The sequence below is a fragment of the Coloeus monedula genome (genome assembly GCF_965178545.1).
Source record: "Coloeus monedula genome assembly, chromosome: 1".
NCBI lineage: Eukaryota > Metazoa > Chordata > Aves > Passeriformes > Corvidae > Coloeus > Coloeus monedula.
This window is the reverse complement of record NC_138781.1, coordinates 27,370,545-27,389,833: the sequence shown is the minus strand read 5'-3', so window position 1 is coordinate 27,389,833 and position 19,289 is coordinate 27,370,545. Positions and strand designations below refer to the sequence as shown.

At 38.9% G+C, this 19,289-nt stretch overlaps 1 protein-coding gene across 6 annotated transcripts in view; it reads right to left on the bottom strand.

The window, feature by feature from the left end:
• The window catches only part of PHF14 (PHD finger protein 14), a gene marked incomplete at its 5' end in the record, with an annotated part of 163,622 nt that extends 144,592 nt beyond the window's left edge, over window positions 1-19,030 (bottom strand). For 4 of the 6 annotated variants that reach the window (XM_082296893.1, XM_082296892.1, XM_082296894.1 and 1 more), the window contains 4 exons: window positions 713-857; window positions 5,187-5,836; window positions 18,294-18,404; window positions 18,902-19,030. In XM_082296893.1, the coding sequence (XP_082153019.1) occupies window positions 713-857; window positions 5,187-5,836; window positions 18,294-18,404; window position 18,902 (907 nt within the window). Of the gene's footprint in view, window positions 1-712; window positions 858-5,186; window positions 5,837-18,293; window positions 18,442-18,901 lie in introns of those variants that run through there. The other 2 variants (XM_082296895.1, XM_082296890.1) reach the window with 2 other exon arrangements.
• Window positions 19,031-19,289: the final 259 nt, after the last annotated feature.

The window sequence follows — 19,289 nt, the reverse complement described above, 5'->3', positions numbered from 1 at the left end:
AGGACAGAAATTCTATCCTTAGTTTCCTAAGTGATTTCAAGGGAAGAACTGAATACATCCTAGTGCATGAAAAATACTGTTTTGAAACAGTTTTCAATCTAGTATGAGAAATCCAACGTGTGAGCATGGAATTTATAAAACCACTTCCTACCTAGAAAGACATGCTAAACAGCTCAAAAAATTTTTAAATTAAGGGAGTCACATAAATTAAATAAATACCTTGTACACTTCTGAAGAATGAAAGCCTATTTCACTTATAAATAAATGCCATGGAGTATACCTTTCTTCTTCCCCTTCTCTCTGCCATTTTGGTACAACAAAAATATAGGTGAAATAACCTTCCCTTTTAGAAGGTATCCTATTCTCATTATCTTATATCCCAATTAGGCAATCAAATTAATATACTGAACTATGTAAGATAAAGGTAAGATATAGAATATCCTAAAGCCCTGAAAATACAGTGTTTAGCTCCAATATTTGCAGACTGTCATTCACTGTATTAGTATCTGTAGACTACATCCCATCCCACAGGTTCTTGTATTTGCTTTGCTAAAGTAGAAGATGGGTGTTACACCACTAAAAAAGATCAATGTAGCATTACAAAAACATACCCCCAGCATTGAAAGGTTTTGTTTGAAGAACGCGAGTCAAAATGTTATTAAAAGCAAAGCATATGCTTTCCTCCTGCAATGAGAATGAAGGGCTGTATTACCTTCATGCACTGTTATTCCACAGTTGTCACACTGGATTATTTCATCAGCATCTTCACTGTTATCTCCAAGACAAACGCAACAAATCAAAATATGGTCCATTTTCTGGGAACTCCAATTTTGAGACTTCTCAAGGATCAGTGAGTCCTAATATTGAAAAATGAAGACACATTGATTATGCCAGGAACTTCAATTTTATTTAAAGCAAACAGAAGATCTGTTAATTGCTCAATTTTTCAACAATCAAAAAAACATGGAACATTATTTTCACAAGGCTAAAAGCTTCTTTGTGGTCAAAATGCTCAAACATTTCATCCCTGAATGCAAGAGCTGGGATGCATGGATCTCAATGCAACCTATAGACCTGTTAAGATCCAAAGGTCAGAGGAGAGCTATTTCCTCAGACAGAAACATATGTCTTTGAACCATTTATATTCCACAAAAAGGAATACCTAAGACACCATTTAAAATCAAAATTTAAAAAAAGGCCAAAGGTGACATTCAAATGTTCCAGCATTCAGAAGAACTGCTTCATCTTGTTAAAATTAAAAAAATCTCATGCATCTGAGAAATCCAAGAATACACTGCTAATACAAGCCTGCCAAGTTTTCACTTATATAAAATGTAAAAAATTATCAACTCTGTATGAGTTTGTTGTAATGCAAATTTATGCATCTCTATGCAAAATTGTATGATTTATAAAAACTGTATGTTCTTCTGATTATACACAGGAGTAAGGATTTGCAGAACATGCACACTGCCCTGTTCTTCCAACCTGCAATATGAACCAGTGCTCTTAAAGTGAATGTGGGTTTTAATGGGGAATTTTTCTAAGGAAACACAGAGAAGTGCTTCATAAACCAAACAAAGTTGTATGTAAAATTAATTTTCTTAATAAAACTGTCTTCGTATTATTATCATTGTGTGACAGAGCCACTGTCTCTTCTGTAGTTTCATGGCCTCCATACATATTCATTTATTTTTTATACTTGAGCTTGAACTACCGTCATTGGTAATATGAAGGCATATAAGGAAGTGCTAAAATAGGCTAAAATATTTTTCACAATAGTGAAAAATAACCATTGCAATACAAAGAAACAGCAATAGTTTCAAAGCAGAGCCCGAGAGTTCAATGGTACCATTCAAAATGTCAAAGATGCAAAAATATTCCAAAACTGCTGTGGCATCCAAAAAAAAAAAAAAAAAAAAAATTGGGTGGAAGATGCCCTCTCAAACATTTTTTTTTTTTTAATTCCAGTCTCCCATTTATAAAATACAGCACCAATACTATGCCTAAGGGAACATGAGCTCATGTAGAAGTAGAAAAGAACATTCACAGAGTCACACTGCTTACAGGAGGGCAATTAATTGTGAACAACAGAAGATTCTCTTAAACAGAGCTCAGACGTATGGAGCATCTCTTCCAACATCCTCCTTTTAGGATGAAGCATTTTGAGGAAAGCAATAAGCTTGGGACATTCCTGCAGCCCATCATTACTCAAAATACCCACATTTAGCTTACCATTCACATTACAGATAGGAAAATGGCAGCAGATGCTCCCTAACTTTGGCAGATTAACTGTGCTATGGCACAGATTTCTCCGATGCCTGTGACAACTCCACAGAAATCAGCTTTTTCTGACAGTACCTTCGACTTAAACAGTTATTTGGCTTCACTGAAAGAAGCTTAAAAGAAATTTGTAATCTCTACTGTTATAGAAGCCCAAGGTCTGGTAATTAAAAAAAAACACCAAAGTATTACTTCAGAAGTATTACTTAAGAATTATACTTAAGTATTACTTAAGAAACAGAATTGCATTGTAAAAACAAGAGTGAAATAACACTGGCTGTCTAGGCAGTGAGAACCTATGCAAACATGGACCAAAAGACCCAAACAAACAAGCAATGATGAAAGGACATCAAATTTTTCTTCTAATGTTAGGATCCCCATCCATTAAGGTTCACCTCATTTGAAGACAGCCAACCGGTCAAAAAAGGCAGCTGAGCAACTTATTGTTTTTATGCAGGCACAGAGAGGGAGTGATCTGGAAAGTGTGCTGCTCTCCTCTGCTCTTAGTCTATGTAAGCACCTGAGAGACCCTACTTGTCTAAAACATGGGAACTTTTCCATACAACAGTAACTGCTGCAACTCCTGAACAAGTCCTGCTCCCTACTGAAGTGGGAGATACTATTTCAGCTGGATCACCACGTAATTCCCATTTCTGTGGTGTTAATGAAGAAAGTGAGCATTTCAATCTATATGCCCATAGAATTTAAACTTTACAGGGGAAAAAAAAATTCAAAATACAATAACCATCTCACTGAGAATAGAAGAGTCCTATAAAGTGGTAGTAATTATAAAAACAGAAAAACACCATTTACCTACTAATGATGCTTGACCTCAGGAAAGAAAGTTAAGCTTGTATTCTGTGCATAATACAATGGAAAAGCATGTGGTATTTAATTACAGCACATGTTAATGTATATGCAGACCTCAAAATATTTTTATAAAATGTAAAGAAATAAAAATCACAGGAAAACAAGAACCAAACAACCCCTTCCCAACACCCTCCCCAGTTTCCATCCTCCAAAAATAAGCAAAGGAAAGAAAGAAGAAAGAATGCATATAAAGGACTACAATATGTTCAGAACTAATTCCCTGAACATTCTTCCCTAAATTAATTGCGCATTTGAACATCTCTTTTTCTAAGAACTCACTTTCTGCAGTGCAATGAGATTTTGCTAGATGTGTCTGCTAGACAAGATTTTTCTTTACCCTTTTTCTTTTTTACTAATTCAAAATACTGTAGCAGTGGAGAGTATACTGTTACAATACAGTATATTGAGTATCAGAGAAATCTGAAAATTACAGTCTGTAATTCAGTCTATAGATACTCACTTTTGCAAGACTTCTTGATAAAGACATACTCAGAAACAGTACAGCACTTTACATGCAATAAAGATAAATTGTTACTTACAAAACTATAATTTGAACTTCAAATTTTATGCTCTGATCACTGTTCCAAATCTAAGTCAAGAATAGAATCTGATATCCATGCATACTAAGAAACTTGACAGAAGACATACCAGAGACAGCTCTGGGTTTCCGAAACAGGTCTATTTTTCCAAGCCAACAGAAATTATACTGAAGAATATATCACTAAGAATGTAGCCTCACATCTCCATTTTGATACAGGAAGCAAGTCTGAAAAAAAACTGCCTCTCTCTGTTTCAAGTTCAGATCATTAGTATTGGTACAGCACTTTCAGCTCCTGAGCCAGGAAAATGAAGATAATAATACTAGAATCACAGAGCCTGACAAGGAAAGAAGATGCCTATACAAAAAGTTATGAAAAGAAAAAAACCCAAACGAATCATGCTATTTTTTCAATCTCAATTATTACTAGTAATAAAAGCAGCACAGCTCACGTGCAATAATATATATATACACAAATATATATATCTCACTATACACAAAAATATATATATAATACCTATCAAAGTATCTGAAATGGACACAGCTAATTCTTTCAAATACTGTTTAGTTCCCTGTCATTTTACACATTTAAATAAAGTTTAAAGGGAACAGCAGAACTTTAAAAAATGTCATATTACTACCATTTACCAAATGTTATGTTGACATTGTGACTATTTCCTGAAAACTGCATGTAGATTTTACAGCAATTCTGTTTATTTTGTTCAGAATTTTGCTATAGCAGAACATGAAGTCATCCACAGTGACAACCTGGTATCCTAATTTTTCCACAGGCACAATCTTCAAGGCAACTGTAATTGTGCATAGGGAAAAAAAAGGTTACTTTATTAAACACTTATATATGTAATTTTCAGATTCTGTAATCAGAAGATATTTAATATAATAATCATAGTACCCAAATGCTTTTAGTATGGTAAGAAGTTAGTTCATTTGTGACTATATAAGCAAATCCAACATAAATGATCATAATTATTCTATTTGATTTTAAACCTAGTGTGCATATTTCTTTACTTAAATTTCTTCTGTAAGTGAACTTTGTGTTCAGACTCTGATGTTTGTCACAAAAAAGGGCAAAGAGTAATGTCTCATTTATCAATTTTATGATTATATCACAGATGCATTTAACCTTCAGAACATTACAAGTATACAACATTTACATTAAAACAGAACTAGAAGTCTCGTTAACACGTTGGTTTGCATACTGGACCTCCTATTTGTTTTAGTACTAAATCCAATCTCCTTAAAGCCAAGAGAAGTCCCTCTATTGACTTTAGTGGCATTAGATTGGTCAAATGGTCCAAGTAAGGTTATTTAATATGCAGTGCCTATTTAGCATAATTTTTCCTGCTTCATTTATTCACTTATTATTGTGTAAACACAACTCCAGCCAATCAGTTTAACTTTTAATATTAACAGAATAGCTACTGGGGAGTAGATTCCACTTGTCAACAGATATATTATAGAAAGTTGGTTGCACTACCTCATTACTCTTGCTTTGTGAAAGAGCCAGGCTATCATTTGTCAATTCCTCATCATCTGCATTATTCCTGTTAAGAACTTTACTCTTCTTCTTCTTGGAGCCTCCATCGCTAGCGGTGCTGCTATTATCTTCTTCATTACCTTCCTCATCATTGTCATCCTCATCACTTCCACTCCCGTCATCTTCATCATCTTCATTATCTCCATCACTCCCCTCTTTCCGCAGTGCATTCTTTCCTTTTTTTTTCTCAGCAGTAGGCCGCCAGTCATTGTCATCTTCACTATCATAGTCATCCATGTCATTTAGTTCTTCCATCGATACAAAATCCAGCAGAGGTCGGTTCCTGCGCAAATTCCATTTTTTTGGTTCATTTGTTTGCTCATCAGCCACAGCATCAGGTTCAGCTGCTTTCTCCTTCTCTTTCTTCTTTTTTGGCTTTTCTTCTTCATCTTCTTGCTCTTTCTTTTCAGTTTTAATTACCTCTTTGTCTGCTGTTGGCACCTCTTCTTCAGTGGAGGTTTTTGGCTGTTGCTGTTCTACTTTCTCTTCTGCCGGTTCCTCCTCCAAGATATTTTCTTCTGATTCAGTACAGGAACCTTCACCACTGTCCTTAGATGCATCTTCACTCCCATGACCACTTCCTTCAGAATCTGTTGAGCAGATGAAAATTTAAAAAAAGTTCCGACACAAATGTACCCCCAAAAATAAAATCTCTTGAAGCAAGTTGTTAAACAAAAGAATGATGCATGTTCCTCCCTCATAAGGTATTCCACCTATTTTTTCAGCTGGTGTCCAAATACTGCTATTTCGAGTGCTATGTTGAGAATCGGTTAAACATGAGTGCATTTTAAGATGCCAAAAAAAAAAAGATGGTAGAACTTATTAAATGAGCGTTATATGTTCCTTTGAACTGCAGCTCATATTAACAAAAAGTAGTAGCACAGAGTAATTTCCATGTGAAGTCACATCTTAAAGAAAGAGCATTCCAGTTTTTAATTTCTGGAGTTGTTTTCTACATCTTCAAAACAAAATAGCTATCCAATAGAAGAGGTTTGGAATTACAAAATGAAGAGCTTACATAACTATTCCTAAAAATAATATGGATAATCCCACGCCTTCATTTTTAGTACATGTTTTTTTTTTTTTTCTGGGTTTGAGGGCTCTTTCAATTTCCAAGGTTAGTTCACTTATTAAACCCACATAAACCATGTCTTACTCAGCACTGCAGCTACACAACAATGCATTAACCTTATACCATTCATATGGTACTGTTCTGTGTGTACTCACTATTTCCATTAATTAACACATGCCAATATGAGCAACAGAAAAGAGAAGGATCTTTATTTTTTTAAAAAAAGGCATTTTTACTATAAAGTACATGTAAAAACTATTGAAAAATGACAGGTGAACTTGTTAAATTTTATAAACAACATCCACTTTGCTATCTCTCATCTTATATCCACCTACTGCTTTTCATTCATAGTTTTAATGAAAGAAAATTCAGAAAATATTTTTTTTCAAATTTTAAAAAGAAAATGCAGTTTCTTGATCCAATGCAGGGATCAGTTAGGCAGTGGCCACAATTTTCAGTTTGCTCAAAGCCATCACCAAGTTCTTGATCCACTGTCATATAGATGCAAAGATGAAACATGTCAATGCTCACAAATTAAAAAAAAAATCTTAATTGCTTTAGCTACAACCCAAAAATCTCCACCACTCAGTATCACCTTACACAGAGAATTTCTGTGCACACTCATCTCTGTATAAATCCAAATAAACAGACACTGAGGTCAGTGTGTGACACATTTCATATGGCATTTATTTCCACCCCAAAGAACACTGCCAATGATTAGCCAGTTGTTACTTCAATATAATGGTCACTTCTTCTGCATATACCTGCATGTGGAACTGTTCAGTGAGAGGAATATAAAACTATTGACAAAAAAGTCTGTAAGTGCTACTATTACTGATTAGGACATTAAAGCTATCCATCCCCTTACAAGCTAATAGAAACTGAAAGTTTCCAACATGTTCCAACATGTAGAGATCCAAAAAACCCACATTTTTTACAGTCTTTTGAGAAAAGTGTAATTCAGACATTTTTCTACACCTATTAGCCTTAATTGTAGTAATCAAAGTACAACATAATACACAAGAAAAAAAACCCAGAAATAACTAACATACAATCCAAAAAAATTATTTTCAAGTTACAATAACTTTGTTTGGATGCAGAATCACGGGACGGATAAGGCTGGAAAGGACCATGGTGGTCCATTCTAGAGTACACTCCCCAGGATTGCATCCAGACAGTTCTTGAGTATCTCCAGTGAGGGAGACTGCACAACATCTCTGGGCAATTCTGTCCCAGTGCACAGTCACCTGCAGGGTAAAGCTCTTCCACAGATTCAGGAGGAACTTCCTGTACATCAGTTTCTGCCCATTGCCTCTTGTCCTATTGCTTGGCACCACCGAGAAGAGCCTGGCTCCATCCTCAAAATGCTCCCTTCACATACTTATAGACATGGATGAGGTCCCCTCTCAGATGTCTCTTCTCAAGGATGAACAGGCCTAGTACTCTCAGCCTTTCCTTGTTAAGAGTACCTCCACAGAAGGGCCACAAAAATGGTGAGAAGGCCACACTCCATGACAAGTTTAAAGAGTTGGTGTGGTTCATCTTGGAGAAGAGAAGGGTCCAAGGAGAACAGGGCTTATAAGTGAGATTTTTTACCAAGGTCTGTGGTGACAGGAAAAGGGGAACCAGTTTCAAACTGAAAGAGGGTAGGGTTTCAACTGGACATGAGAAACTTTTCAATGAGCATGGTGAAATGCTGGAGCAGGTTGCCCAGGGAACTGGTAGATGCACCATCACTGAAAATACTCGAGGCCAGGTGGGATGGGGCTTTTAACTACCTGGTCTAGTGAAAGATACTCCTGACAAAGGCAGGGGGTTGGTTTAGATTATCTTTAAAGGTTTTTTGATCATGGGTTGGTTTATAGGATACCAGGCCTGCTGGCAACAGACAGGGCACACCAGATACAAAGTGGGGGAGGAAAAGGATCTCTGCACAGGAGTTAGCAGGGCTTACTGAAAGACTAAACTAGATTTGAAGGGGGGAAGAGATAAACTCACATTCACTAGAGGTACACTTCAGGGCAGCACACCACTGGAGGACAACATGTTAGAAAGGTCCTTTGGTCTGTTGCCTCAGTGGGGGTAGGGAATGGAGATCCAAGCTGCAGTAAGGACACAAGGGTTATTATATGTGAGAAAACACGGAAGTGACTGAAAACGGTCATGTAAGACTTAGGGCTTGCTCCCCCAAAAAGTTGGTGAGATCAATAGCCCAGCTGAAGTGCCTCTACACCAATGTACACAGCACAGGCAACAACCACGAGGAGCTGAAAGTCACTGTGCAGCAGTAAAACTATGACAATAGCTGCCACCGTGTAGGCATGAGATGACACAGACAGTGAGAGCGGCTGCAATGGATGGCTATAAACTCTTCAGAAGAAACAGGCAAGGAAGGAGAGGTGGTGGAACAGCCCCATATCTTAGGGAGTCTAGGGCATAATGATGACATGGTTAAGGGTAAAACTCAGGGGAAAGTCTAACAAGGCAATACTGGTGGGAGTCTGTTAAAGACCACCAAACCAGGATGAAGAGAAAAGCGAAATAGTTTATAAGCAGTTGGGAGAGGTCTCACAATCACTATCCCTCATTCTCACAGTGGACTTCCACTTACCAGATGTCTGCGGAAAACACAATACAGCAGAGAGGAACTGGTCCAGAATGTTCCTGGAGCATGTGGAAGGTAACTGCCTGAGAACAGCCAGTGAGGGAGCCTACTAGGGAAGACTCCCTGCCAGACCTGTTATTTGCAAACAGAGAAGGACTTGTGGGTTATGTGATGACTGGAGGCTGTTTTGGGCAGAGCAAATGTGAAATGATAGTTTTCAATTCTCAGAGAAGCAAGCAATCAGCAGATCCTGGGCTTTCAGAGAGATGATGCCCTGTTGAGAGGCTTGGTTGAGGAGTCTCTTGGGAGGAAGTCCAGGAAGGCTGGACATTCTTCAAGGAAATCTTAAAAAGCACAGGAGCAGGCCATCCCTATGTGCTGACAGACAAGCCAGCAGTGAGAAAGACTGATGTGGCTGAACAGAGAGCCAAGAGCTTTGACTGGAACTCAGAAGAAAAAAGAGAATTTAAGGCTTTTGGAAGAAGAGGCAAGAGGGCTACAGGGATGACATGAGGGTTTGCAGGGAGAAAATCAGAAGGGCCAAAGACCAACTAGAACTTAATCTGACTACTGCCATAAAAGATAATAAATACATAATCAACAAAAGGAAGGCTAAAGACAATCTCTACCCCTTAGTGCATTAAAAGGAAAAGTGACAAAAGATGAGGAAAAGGCTGAGGTACTTAATACCTTTTTTGCCTCAGTCTTTAACAGCAAGACCTGGTGTTCTCTGGGTATCCATCCCCCTAAACTAGAAGGCAGACACAGGGAGCACAATGAAGCACCCATAATCCAAGGGGAAATGGTCAGTGATCTGCTGCATCTCAGAAACACACAGGTCTGTGGGCACAGATGAGCCACTTTCTATCATTTACCAGCAATCCTGGCTAACCAGGAAGGTCCCAGATGACTAGAAGTTAAAAAAACGTGATACCTATCTGCAAGAAGGGTCAGAAGGAGTATCCATGGAACTCCAGTCAGGTCAGAAGGAGCATCCATGGAACTCTCTGGAAGGTCATGAAGCAGATCATCTTGGATGCCATCACACAGTGTGTGCAGGAAAACCAGGCAAGCAGACCCAGCGAGCACTGGTTTGTGAAGGCAGGTCCTGCTTGACCAACCTCATCTTTCTATGACAAGATCACCTTCTTAAACAGGGAAAGGCTGTTGATGTTGTCTACATGGATTTTAGTAAAGCCTTTGATGCCACTTCCCACAGCATTTCCTGGAAAAAATGGCTGCTCATGGCTTGGATGGGTGCACTGTTTGCTGGGTACAAAACTGTCTGGAGGCTGAATGGCCAGAGAGTGGTGGTGAAGAGTTACACCCAGCTGGTGGCAGGTCACAACTGAGTTGCCCACAGCTCAGTACTGGGGCCAGCCCTGTTTAATATCTTCACTGACAGCCTGGACAAGGGGATCGTGTGTACCCTCACTCAAACAGTTTGCAGAAAACACCAAGCTGGGTAGGAATGTTAATCTGCTGGAGGGAAGGAAGGCTCTGCAAAGCCATCTGGACAGGCTGGATTGATGGGCCAAGGCCAATTTGATGATGTTCAACAAGGCCTGGTGTGTGAACTTGGGTCACAACAACCCCATGGAGCATCACAGGCTGGGGACAGAGTGGCTGGAGAGCTGTCCAGTGGAAAAGGAGCTGGGGGTGCTGGATGACATCTGGCTGAACAAGACCCAGCATGTGCCCAGGTGGCCAAGAAGGCCAATGTGTCCTTGCCTGTACCAGCAATAGTGTGGCCAGCAGAACGAGTGCAGTGATTGTCCCCTGTACTCAGCACTGGTGAGGCCACACCTCAAATCCTGTTTAAAGTTTTGAGCCCCTCAATTCAAGAAAAACACTGAGGTGCTGGACCATGTCCAGAGAAGGACAATGGAGCTGGTGAAAGATCTGGAGCAGAAGTCTGACGAGAAGCAGCTGAGTGAGCTGGGGATGTTCAGCATGGAGAAAAGGAAGCTCAGGAGAGACCTTATCACTCTGAACTGCCTGAAAGGAGGTGGGTCTTCTCCCATGTAACAAGTGATAGAACTAGGTGAAATGGCTTCAAGTAGCAACAAGGGTGGATTAGGCTGGGTATTAGGAAAAACTTAACAGAAGAGGCTGCTCCTCAGGGAAGTAGTTGAGTCACCATCCCTAGAGATTTTTAAAAGATGTGTAGATGTGGCACTTATGGACATGGTTTAGTGGTAGGCTTGGCAGTGCTAGATTAATGGTTAGACTCTTATCTTAGAGGTCTTTTCTAACCTAAACAATTCTACAATTCTGTGATACTTGCCAGCTCTCATAAACACTTTACAAGAAACTCCTAAAGCTCTACTCTCATACTAGACATATCACAGATTAAATGCCACATGTATGCTCAAAGCAAAATGTATTTTTGTATCTCATTTCACAGGTACTGAGTACCTACGTGCACTATTTGTCTCACTGTAAATATGGTAATACAGGATTTTGCCACGTAAAAATTAACTGAAATTTTTAAGTTAGATTTCATTATTTTCTCTTGCTTTATTTCCCCACCATAAATCTATGACAGACATTTGTTTTGATGCTTTAACTGTGCTGTTGCAATTATAAATAGTCTTAGACCCCTTGCCAATTTTATGTTTTGCAGGGAATCTTAAGTCTTGGTGTAGTTTGATCTTTAACAGCACTCTAAATTACTAAGACTGATTCTTGTTCATCAATACTACACCACGCAAATAATTTAAAGCAGAGAACAAATAAACACTATTTTCACTCACTTCTCTCCTTCAGTTTCTCTTTGCCTTCTGCCTGCACATTTTGCTTTCTACTCTCCTTTATACATTCATATACACACCAGAGATACCTATAGTAAGAGATATCTCTCCTTGATCTGAATGCATCCACTGTGAGAAGTGCTTTTCTAGAAAGAGCTATTCGGTGATAACAGCAATTTTTGCAGGTCTTCTTCTGTCAGCTGCACTTTTACTGAGCAAAAGGCTGCAGTATACAATTTTCTCCTTGACAGAAATGCTTAAAGAATGGCTCTTTCAAATTGGCAACCATATCATGTCATTCCCTATAGGAGAGAAGCAAAGCTACTCTAAGTGAAAGATGGGGCCAGATACACCATCAAATAGTGAAGAATATAGAGTTCCATTGAGAACAAATATGAGAGATAACAGTTGGGAGAAAGACATCATTTATTCCTCTACACCTTGTATCTTTAGCTCTACTAAGCACAACAGCAGGTGGCAGTCAAATCCAAGAGGATAATTCTGAAAGGAATTCCAAGAACAGAACATTATACTACAGAATTAACATACACAGAAAAGTGTAATAAAGAAACACTCCACTCAGCCGTGGAGTCTTATATATGTATGATGCACAAGACTTCAGGGTAAGCCTACTGAAATCATTACATGAGTCAACGAAAAAAAAAATCCTCCCAGGGTTTGCAGGACCATTTTACAAACAATTTTAAATATGACACTCCATAATTTTTACTTTTTTTTCAACATTCTAAGAAAATTCATATATACAGCGAGCAAGTGCTGCACTACAAAAGTACCTGGCCAACCACTCACAGGAGACATTCTGGTTCTTAAATGCAGTATTTAGCTTAATAAGCAGCTCTGTAAAAAACAGATTTATTGATTGTTTCAAGTGAACTCCGAAGGATAAGCTAGTTAAAGGCAATCATGGACTCGATTTTGGACTTGCCTCTTCCACTAACAAATCTTAACAAACTCCAAATAGTAGACAAAAAGCATTTGGAATCATTTCAGAATATTCTTTTATTCACACTGAATCCTATCTGGTTGAGTCTTTCCAAAGTGCTCAAAGCTATCTAAAACGAATGCAATCAAGGATCCTGGAACGTTGAAAAGAAGTAAAAAAACTGAAAAACTGAGCATGCAATACAGAAAGCAACTACGAAGTTATCACTGCTAAATAATATTCAATAATAATCTAGCAATCACATGACAAAGAGCATACAGTGGCTTTTACAATACCCTCTTTTTGAGGGCAGTAACAAAAACCAGGATGCAGGTGAGGTTAATGTCACTCAATCACCACCATCTGATCTACTGGTCCTTTACCCTCTTTTTCCCCCATCACAAGGCAAACAACTAGCCTTTGACATGATTATGTGAAATCACCTAGCTATCTTTGCTGAAACACCATATACAATCCCTCACCCACGGTGCCTGCATCCTGATGGATGGGAAACATGGAAAGCACTACTAATTGTGTTTGTCAACAGCCTCTGGCCATAAACTTCCTTACAGAAGAACTGCTCCAGTATCACATAAAATCCTCGGCACATGTGCTATACCAAGCATCCAAAAGCAGCTGTACTTCCTACACATCTGATCAAGGTATCGCAATAAAGACTCCGTAATACCTTAAGGAACTCCTTAAACTAACTAGGAAGCTACAATATTAATAACTGGATGTAAAAACGAGGCAGGAAAACCTAGATTATGTGTGTAAAATAAAAATTTTTAAATTACCAAAGGCAGAGTTGTGTAACTGGTAAAATTGTGACCATATCTGTCTATTAGACACAGAAGTCCATTACGCAATGATCAATGTAACTATAGGCAAGAACTAAAAAGGCTTAATACTTCATTGCAACATAATTTCAAGAAAGAGAATCTAACATACCAGTTAGATATATGCCCCTGGCTTTCTATGCTATTTTGCTTCATATGACGGTTAAACACTGGCAGACTACCAGCAACTCGACATTGGCAGTGCTGGCAGTTAAAAAAATGGAACTGTCCAAAGCAACATGATTAAGAACACATAAAACCAAACCAATACAGATTAAGATGCTACAGCTCCATGGAGAGAAACTGTCTTCTCAAATAATGCTTTGAAAAGAAGTATCTAACATGTATTAACTGCAGATGTAGACTGGGCGGAGCAGGAGATGAAACTGACCACTGATCCATGATTACACATTTCAGAAAACAAGTATTTAATAGAAAAAACGATGGAAAGGGAACAAGGGAAAGTCATTTGGTAAGCAGCTTACTCACTTCTTCACAAGCAATAATTATGTCATGACATTTCAGTAGATGTCTATTCAAGTTGCAAAACCACTCAAAACTGAAGATTGCCAATTTTGACTTGAGTCATTAGGAAGTGCCTCATTTACAATGTTACAACACTGATCAAACTGGGTGCCCTACCAATGCCTTGTCAGCAAGCCCCTGGAATAACAGAAATCCCAGTGTTTCCAAAGAGAAGGAAGTTGAAAATCTTGTCAGTGATTCCCAAGTTTTACTTAGGGTGGCAGACAACTGTACAGACAAAAGTTTTACCTGGGATGAAGAGGTACATAATGCTGATATTTTCCATTTTCCTCAATTAGAAAAAGCCCTTGTGACTTCCAGTCTCAGGAACTATACATTAATATGGAAATACATGATAATTTACTAATGATTAATTCATCAATATTTTCTTTTATCTTCACTGTCTACTGAAACACCTTACAACTTTAGTGTTTCCTATCATTTAAGTTTAGTCTCAAAAACAAACATTTGTTTCTTTATCAAGATTTCAGTACTGTTAAACACTACAGTATTTTGATCGTTCACAAACATTTCTTTATATTACAATATCCTGTATAGGAAAGCAACAGTGTAATCTCCGTTGTGCTAAGAGGAAAGAAGTTACATAAAGATAATAATATTTGCAACTTTTTATTTCTAAATCAAGACACAGGTTTTTAAGAATAGCTATATATATGCATTTTTGTAGATCATTACTTGTTTTAAACAGATCTTCTACTGACTTCAGCTGCAAGAATAGTACATGATATATATGCAAGTCAGGCTCCACACTCAACACCAAAAAAAAAATTATGAATGCATCTAAAAATTTGAGTCAACAAGACTAGTAGCAGAAGTAGTAACAGGATTGAGTTCTTCAAAAGCAGCATTCAGTTATTTTCTTCTTAGCTACACTGTGATAGAGAACCAGTCCTTAAATTCACACGTGATTCTTGTTCAGGGACCACACTACATTCCTCTGCATGATTTCAATTTCAGTATATGCACTGATAAAACTGAGTTCACTGATGAGACACAAGAAAAGTAGTAAATGCTTGCTTTGGAGCCCTACTGGGAATTACTCTACACCTGTACTCTGATTTCTGACATCAGTGTATCGCCAGCTGCTCCCACTGCAGAAAAAAAAAAATGAACAAAAGGACTCCCCAAAGCATGCTTAATTAACTTAAAAGCAAAACTTGAAATAACTGATGGGTATTGTGAAAGATACTATTAAAAACCTTCAGTTGAGTATATTAGAGCACCATCATTTCAAGTCACATGTTTGTACACTCTGATTCCAAAGGGACATTTTTTTTGATTGATCCTGCATTAAGATTACATATGACATTCTTTCTTATGGAACAAATTTTTCAAGATATTTACAAAAACCAGAAGAACACAGTACTTTAGAATATGGCATTACCAAAAGAAACAGAGAAGCCATTAAAAATTACTTTGTTCAGTATAAGCATAATGAAAAGCCCAGAGGCCTGAAAACTATTTACATTAAGTAAACTTACAAGATTATAACGATTCTATAATCAGTTTTTCTAAAGAGATGTCAGAATATTGAGAACTTTTAAGTGGAAAAGGCCAACTGACAGTTGGTATGACCTAAATCCAAGAAAATAAATTAACTACACTGCAAGTAAAAGTCCACATAGATTTTTTTGGTGGAAATAGAAGTTGGGTAATTTGAAATATTTTTTGTAATGAAAAATTTTACCAAGGCACCAAGACTCTGAAAACAAAAATTCAGAAATGCCAAACTGCTTCCTAAAAGTACTTAGTAACAACTTCTCAAATCCTTACTGCATTGCATATTTCCAGAAATCTGGCAGAACAATGAAGGTGTGTAAAAGTTTAGGTGTTCAGGGTTCAGTCCCCATATATTTGCACAGTGTCATCTACTAGTACGTATCACTGGAGATCCTAAAGCTCACACATATGGACACAATACAATCATCAGGGTGAAAATTACTTCAGAATTCTTTTAATTTAAGTAATCCCTTAACTTAAATTTTCGAATTTGTTTTGTTATTTTAAACACCTATATGTGCATTTGTGAATGAAGTAAATGCAAGTATGTGTTGTGGAGCTGTGGAATTACCATACTAGAATTTATGCTCATATTCAATGCAGACTGGGTCTTATTTCTGACACACTTACTGCCTTTTGTAAGCAAACTATACAATGTCATTCTGAATTCAAGCAAATACTAAATACTGATTTGCAACAGGCTGCTCATGAAGAGCCCTATGTATGCATGTGTGTGTGTGTAAAAAAGTCCCTTTATTTAATCACTTCTTCCAGCTAAATCTAAATGGACTAAGTGCAACCAAATTTAACATATATTATACCAGCTTCATTTTAAATCAGTACAGATGTTGTGTTTCAGGTATCCTGCAACTATTCATTTAAACTTGTATTACATGTAAGAAACACTTATTTGTAAAAACTTTCTATTCCCCAACTTCTCCAAACCCTCACTAATTTCTTTTTCCACCCTGAAAATCTTTGAATAAAGTATAAGATGTCAAATTCTCTTGCTGTTTCAAAGTGTTTTCACAAAATTTTAAATTTTATTAAACAGAACAATTATTTCTCCTACAAATGATAGATATAGGTTCAGAAATGCTAAAACAACACTTCATGACATATATGAACACAAAACAGCAATTAGAAAAAAAAATTAAGTAGAATTTTTTCTCATATGCTTGTTTCAATTCAGTGTTGCATATTAAAAGGAAAATCCATTCAACTTCCTCAAAATGAAATTGATTTTGAAATACACCCAAGGCTAGATACCGACCAGCCCCCTCTAGTATATATACAATATCCTGAAACTCAAAAAGGATAGTAATTAAAAATTAATCTGCACTCACACATTGTTGAGTCAGGAAGCTATATTCATTTTTTTAATAAATGACTGTCTTTTGACCACCAACTAATATACTTCTCTGAATTAAGTGTTCATCACCCATACTCCCTTTCCAATTCTCATTTTCCCTTAAATCCTGCCCACGCTACTGTTCCAAAACAGGGAGATTTTTCTCTGGTAATTAAAAATCATTTCCTTTTATGGCAAATTATATCCTTACTCAAAAGAAAGGATCAAAAGCCTCAGAACACAATTAAAAGAGTAGATGAAACCAGCTCCCAAAAGTCTTAACATGAAATTGGTAAGATGACATCAGTTTTACTCTCTTAAGCCACTGCAGCCTGCTCTACCAGAACAGCCAAGGGAAATATGTCTAAGCCTAGGGGAAGAGGTGGTGAGAAGAACAAAACTAACCAACCAAACCAAACCACAAACACGGAGCATTAGGGCATATCTTAAAACTGGCACTGGGTAAAATATTCTTAAGCATTTTTAAGTTCATCAATACACAGGAACTTGCCAAATGTTAAAGAATAAACCTTTAAATGGGAATATTTTTGCACTATACATTCACACAGAACATACACCAGCATCCCCAGTGCAGAAATAACAAAGTCAAGTTATTTGATAAGCTGCCATAATGCTTCCCTCACATCTTATACATCCTGCATCTTCTGTTTATTTCCCTCAGCATATGCCACTGAACATCCAACATGCAGTTTATTGACCAACATGGTCCTATCCCTTCTTTCCCTTTCCTTCAATATACTTGAATTTACTAGTTTTATTTTGGCCATCTTGTCTATTTTCAGTTTCTGTGGATGTTCACTGCAGATAAAGGAATCTGCACATATAGAAAAGACTGCAAAGCAACAAAACTCTGTGGCAAGGACTTCCTTCTAGTATGAAGTGTGTACACTTCTCTGCATTTTTCTATCTGAATGGACACCTTAAGTTTGTCTACTGTAAGAAACAATAAAAACCTGAACAGATTATCTTTTTGCTTTAGGTTCTTACTCACCAAGTACAATTAACCTTGAGAAAAAGGCAAGTTCATAAGTCCACAACAAACTATTATCCAGACTTGTTCAAAACAAAATGGCTTTAGATTCTTCTTATTTCAATACTAAATACAGTGAATATTCCAAAAATTATCTCTACACTGAAGAACTCAAAAGCAATAAATACAGTTAAGGCAGTCTGCACAGAAAGTACTCAAATGTTTCTACCAAAACTTGTTTTACAGTCAAGAGATTTCTGTTGAAAAAAGAATAATCACAATTTTAAGTATTGATTCCCAGTTATCCAATCAAGTCACTCCCTTCAAGGGGCTCCAAGTCCCAGCAGACTCACTACAAGCATTCTGCCTCCTATATGATATCAAATGAGCAACCATAAACCAAAAATGAGATAATTCTGAACTGAGGAGATGAGAAAGCATATTTACCTGAAGCATCTCCAACTTTAAAATCACTGTCATCAGAGCTATCATAATCTAAAGCTTCCAGCAGCGAAGCTGCCAAAGGCTTCACCTGTCTCCTCTTCGAACTGCGGTCCACTGCAGGAAAAAAAACAGTGTTGTTACTGGGTAGCATAAAGAGAATTCAGCATCGCTAAGGGCATTTAAATTACAAGGCAGAACGGGCGTGACAGGCAGGGGCAGTCCCGAGAGCAGCCGGCAGATGCAGCCGCATCGGGATCCGGGGCACACCCGCTCCCACAGGTGAGGCAGGGCAGGGTCCGCCCGCCCGGCGGAGCGCTGGTGCTCCCTGCAGGCGCCGGGAACCGCACGGCACTGCGCACCGCGGGCTGCCCGCAGCCCCGGGAGGGCTGGGTGGGCACTGGGGCCGCCAGACACCCCCGGAGCAGCCAGCATCCCCCGAGGACGCGCCCTGGCGTGATCCGCCAGCGACCAGACGCAGGGGGGACGCGCAGCCGGGACCGTGGGACGCCCAAGGGACAGCGATGCGCCCGCTCGCCGGGGGCGGGAGCGCTCCGCGGGCACAGCGGCACCCCCGCGGAGCAGGACCGGCAGAACCGCTGCGGATCACTTACTAAAGCCTGCGCGAGTGGGCGGCGGGCGGGCAGGGGCCCTCGGGTGCAGCGCCGCCGAGCCCCGGGCCCCTTCCCCAGACAATGGGCACGGCGGCGACCCGGATGCAGACCCGCGCCCGCCCCTCCGCCCGCCCCGCCGCGCAGGCGCCGGCCGCGCGCGTGCGCACGGCGAGGGGAAGCCGGGGAGCGGCGCTGCCCGCGGCCCTGCAGGGCCCGGCGGGGAGGCTCATGCCGTGACCGGTGCTGGTCGCAAAATCTCAGCGCAGAACCGCTCATTCTCAGGGGACTGCTGGTAAAGAACAGCTTAAAAAACCACCCTGGCACTTTTCCATTTCCCCGGGAGGAAGCGAGAAAGCGTTACAAAGCTGTTCTCATTTAACCCCTGCTC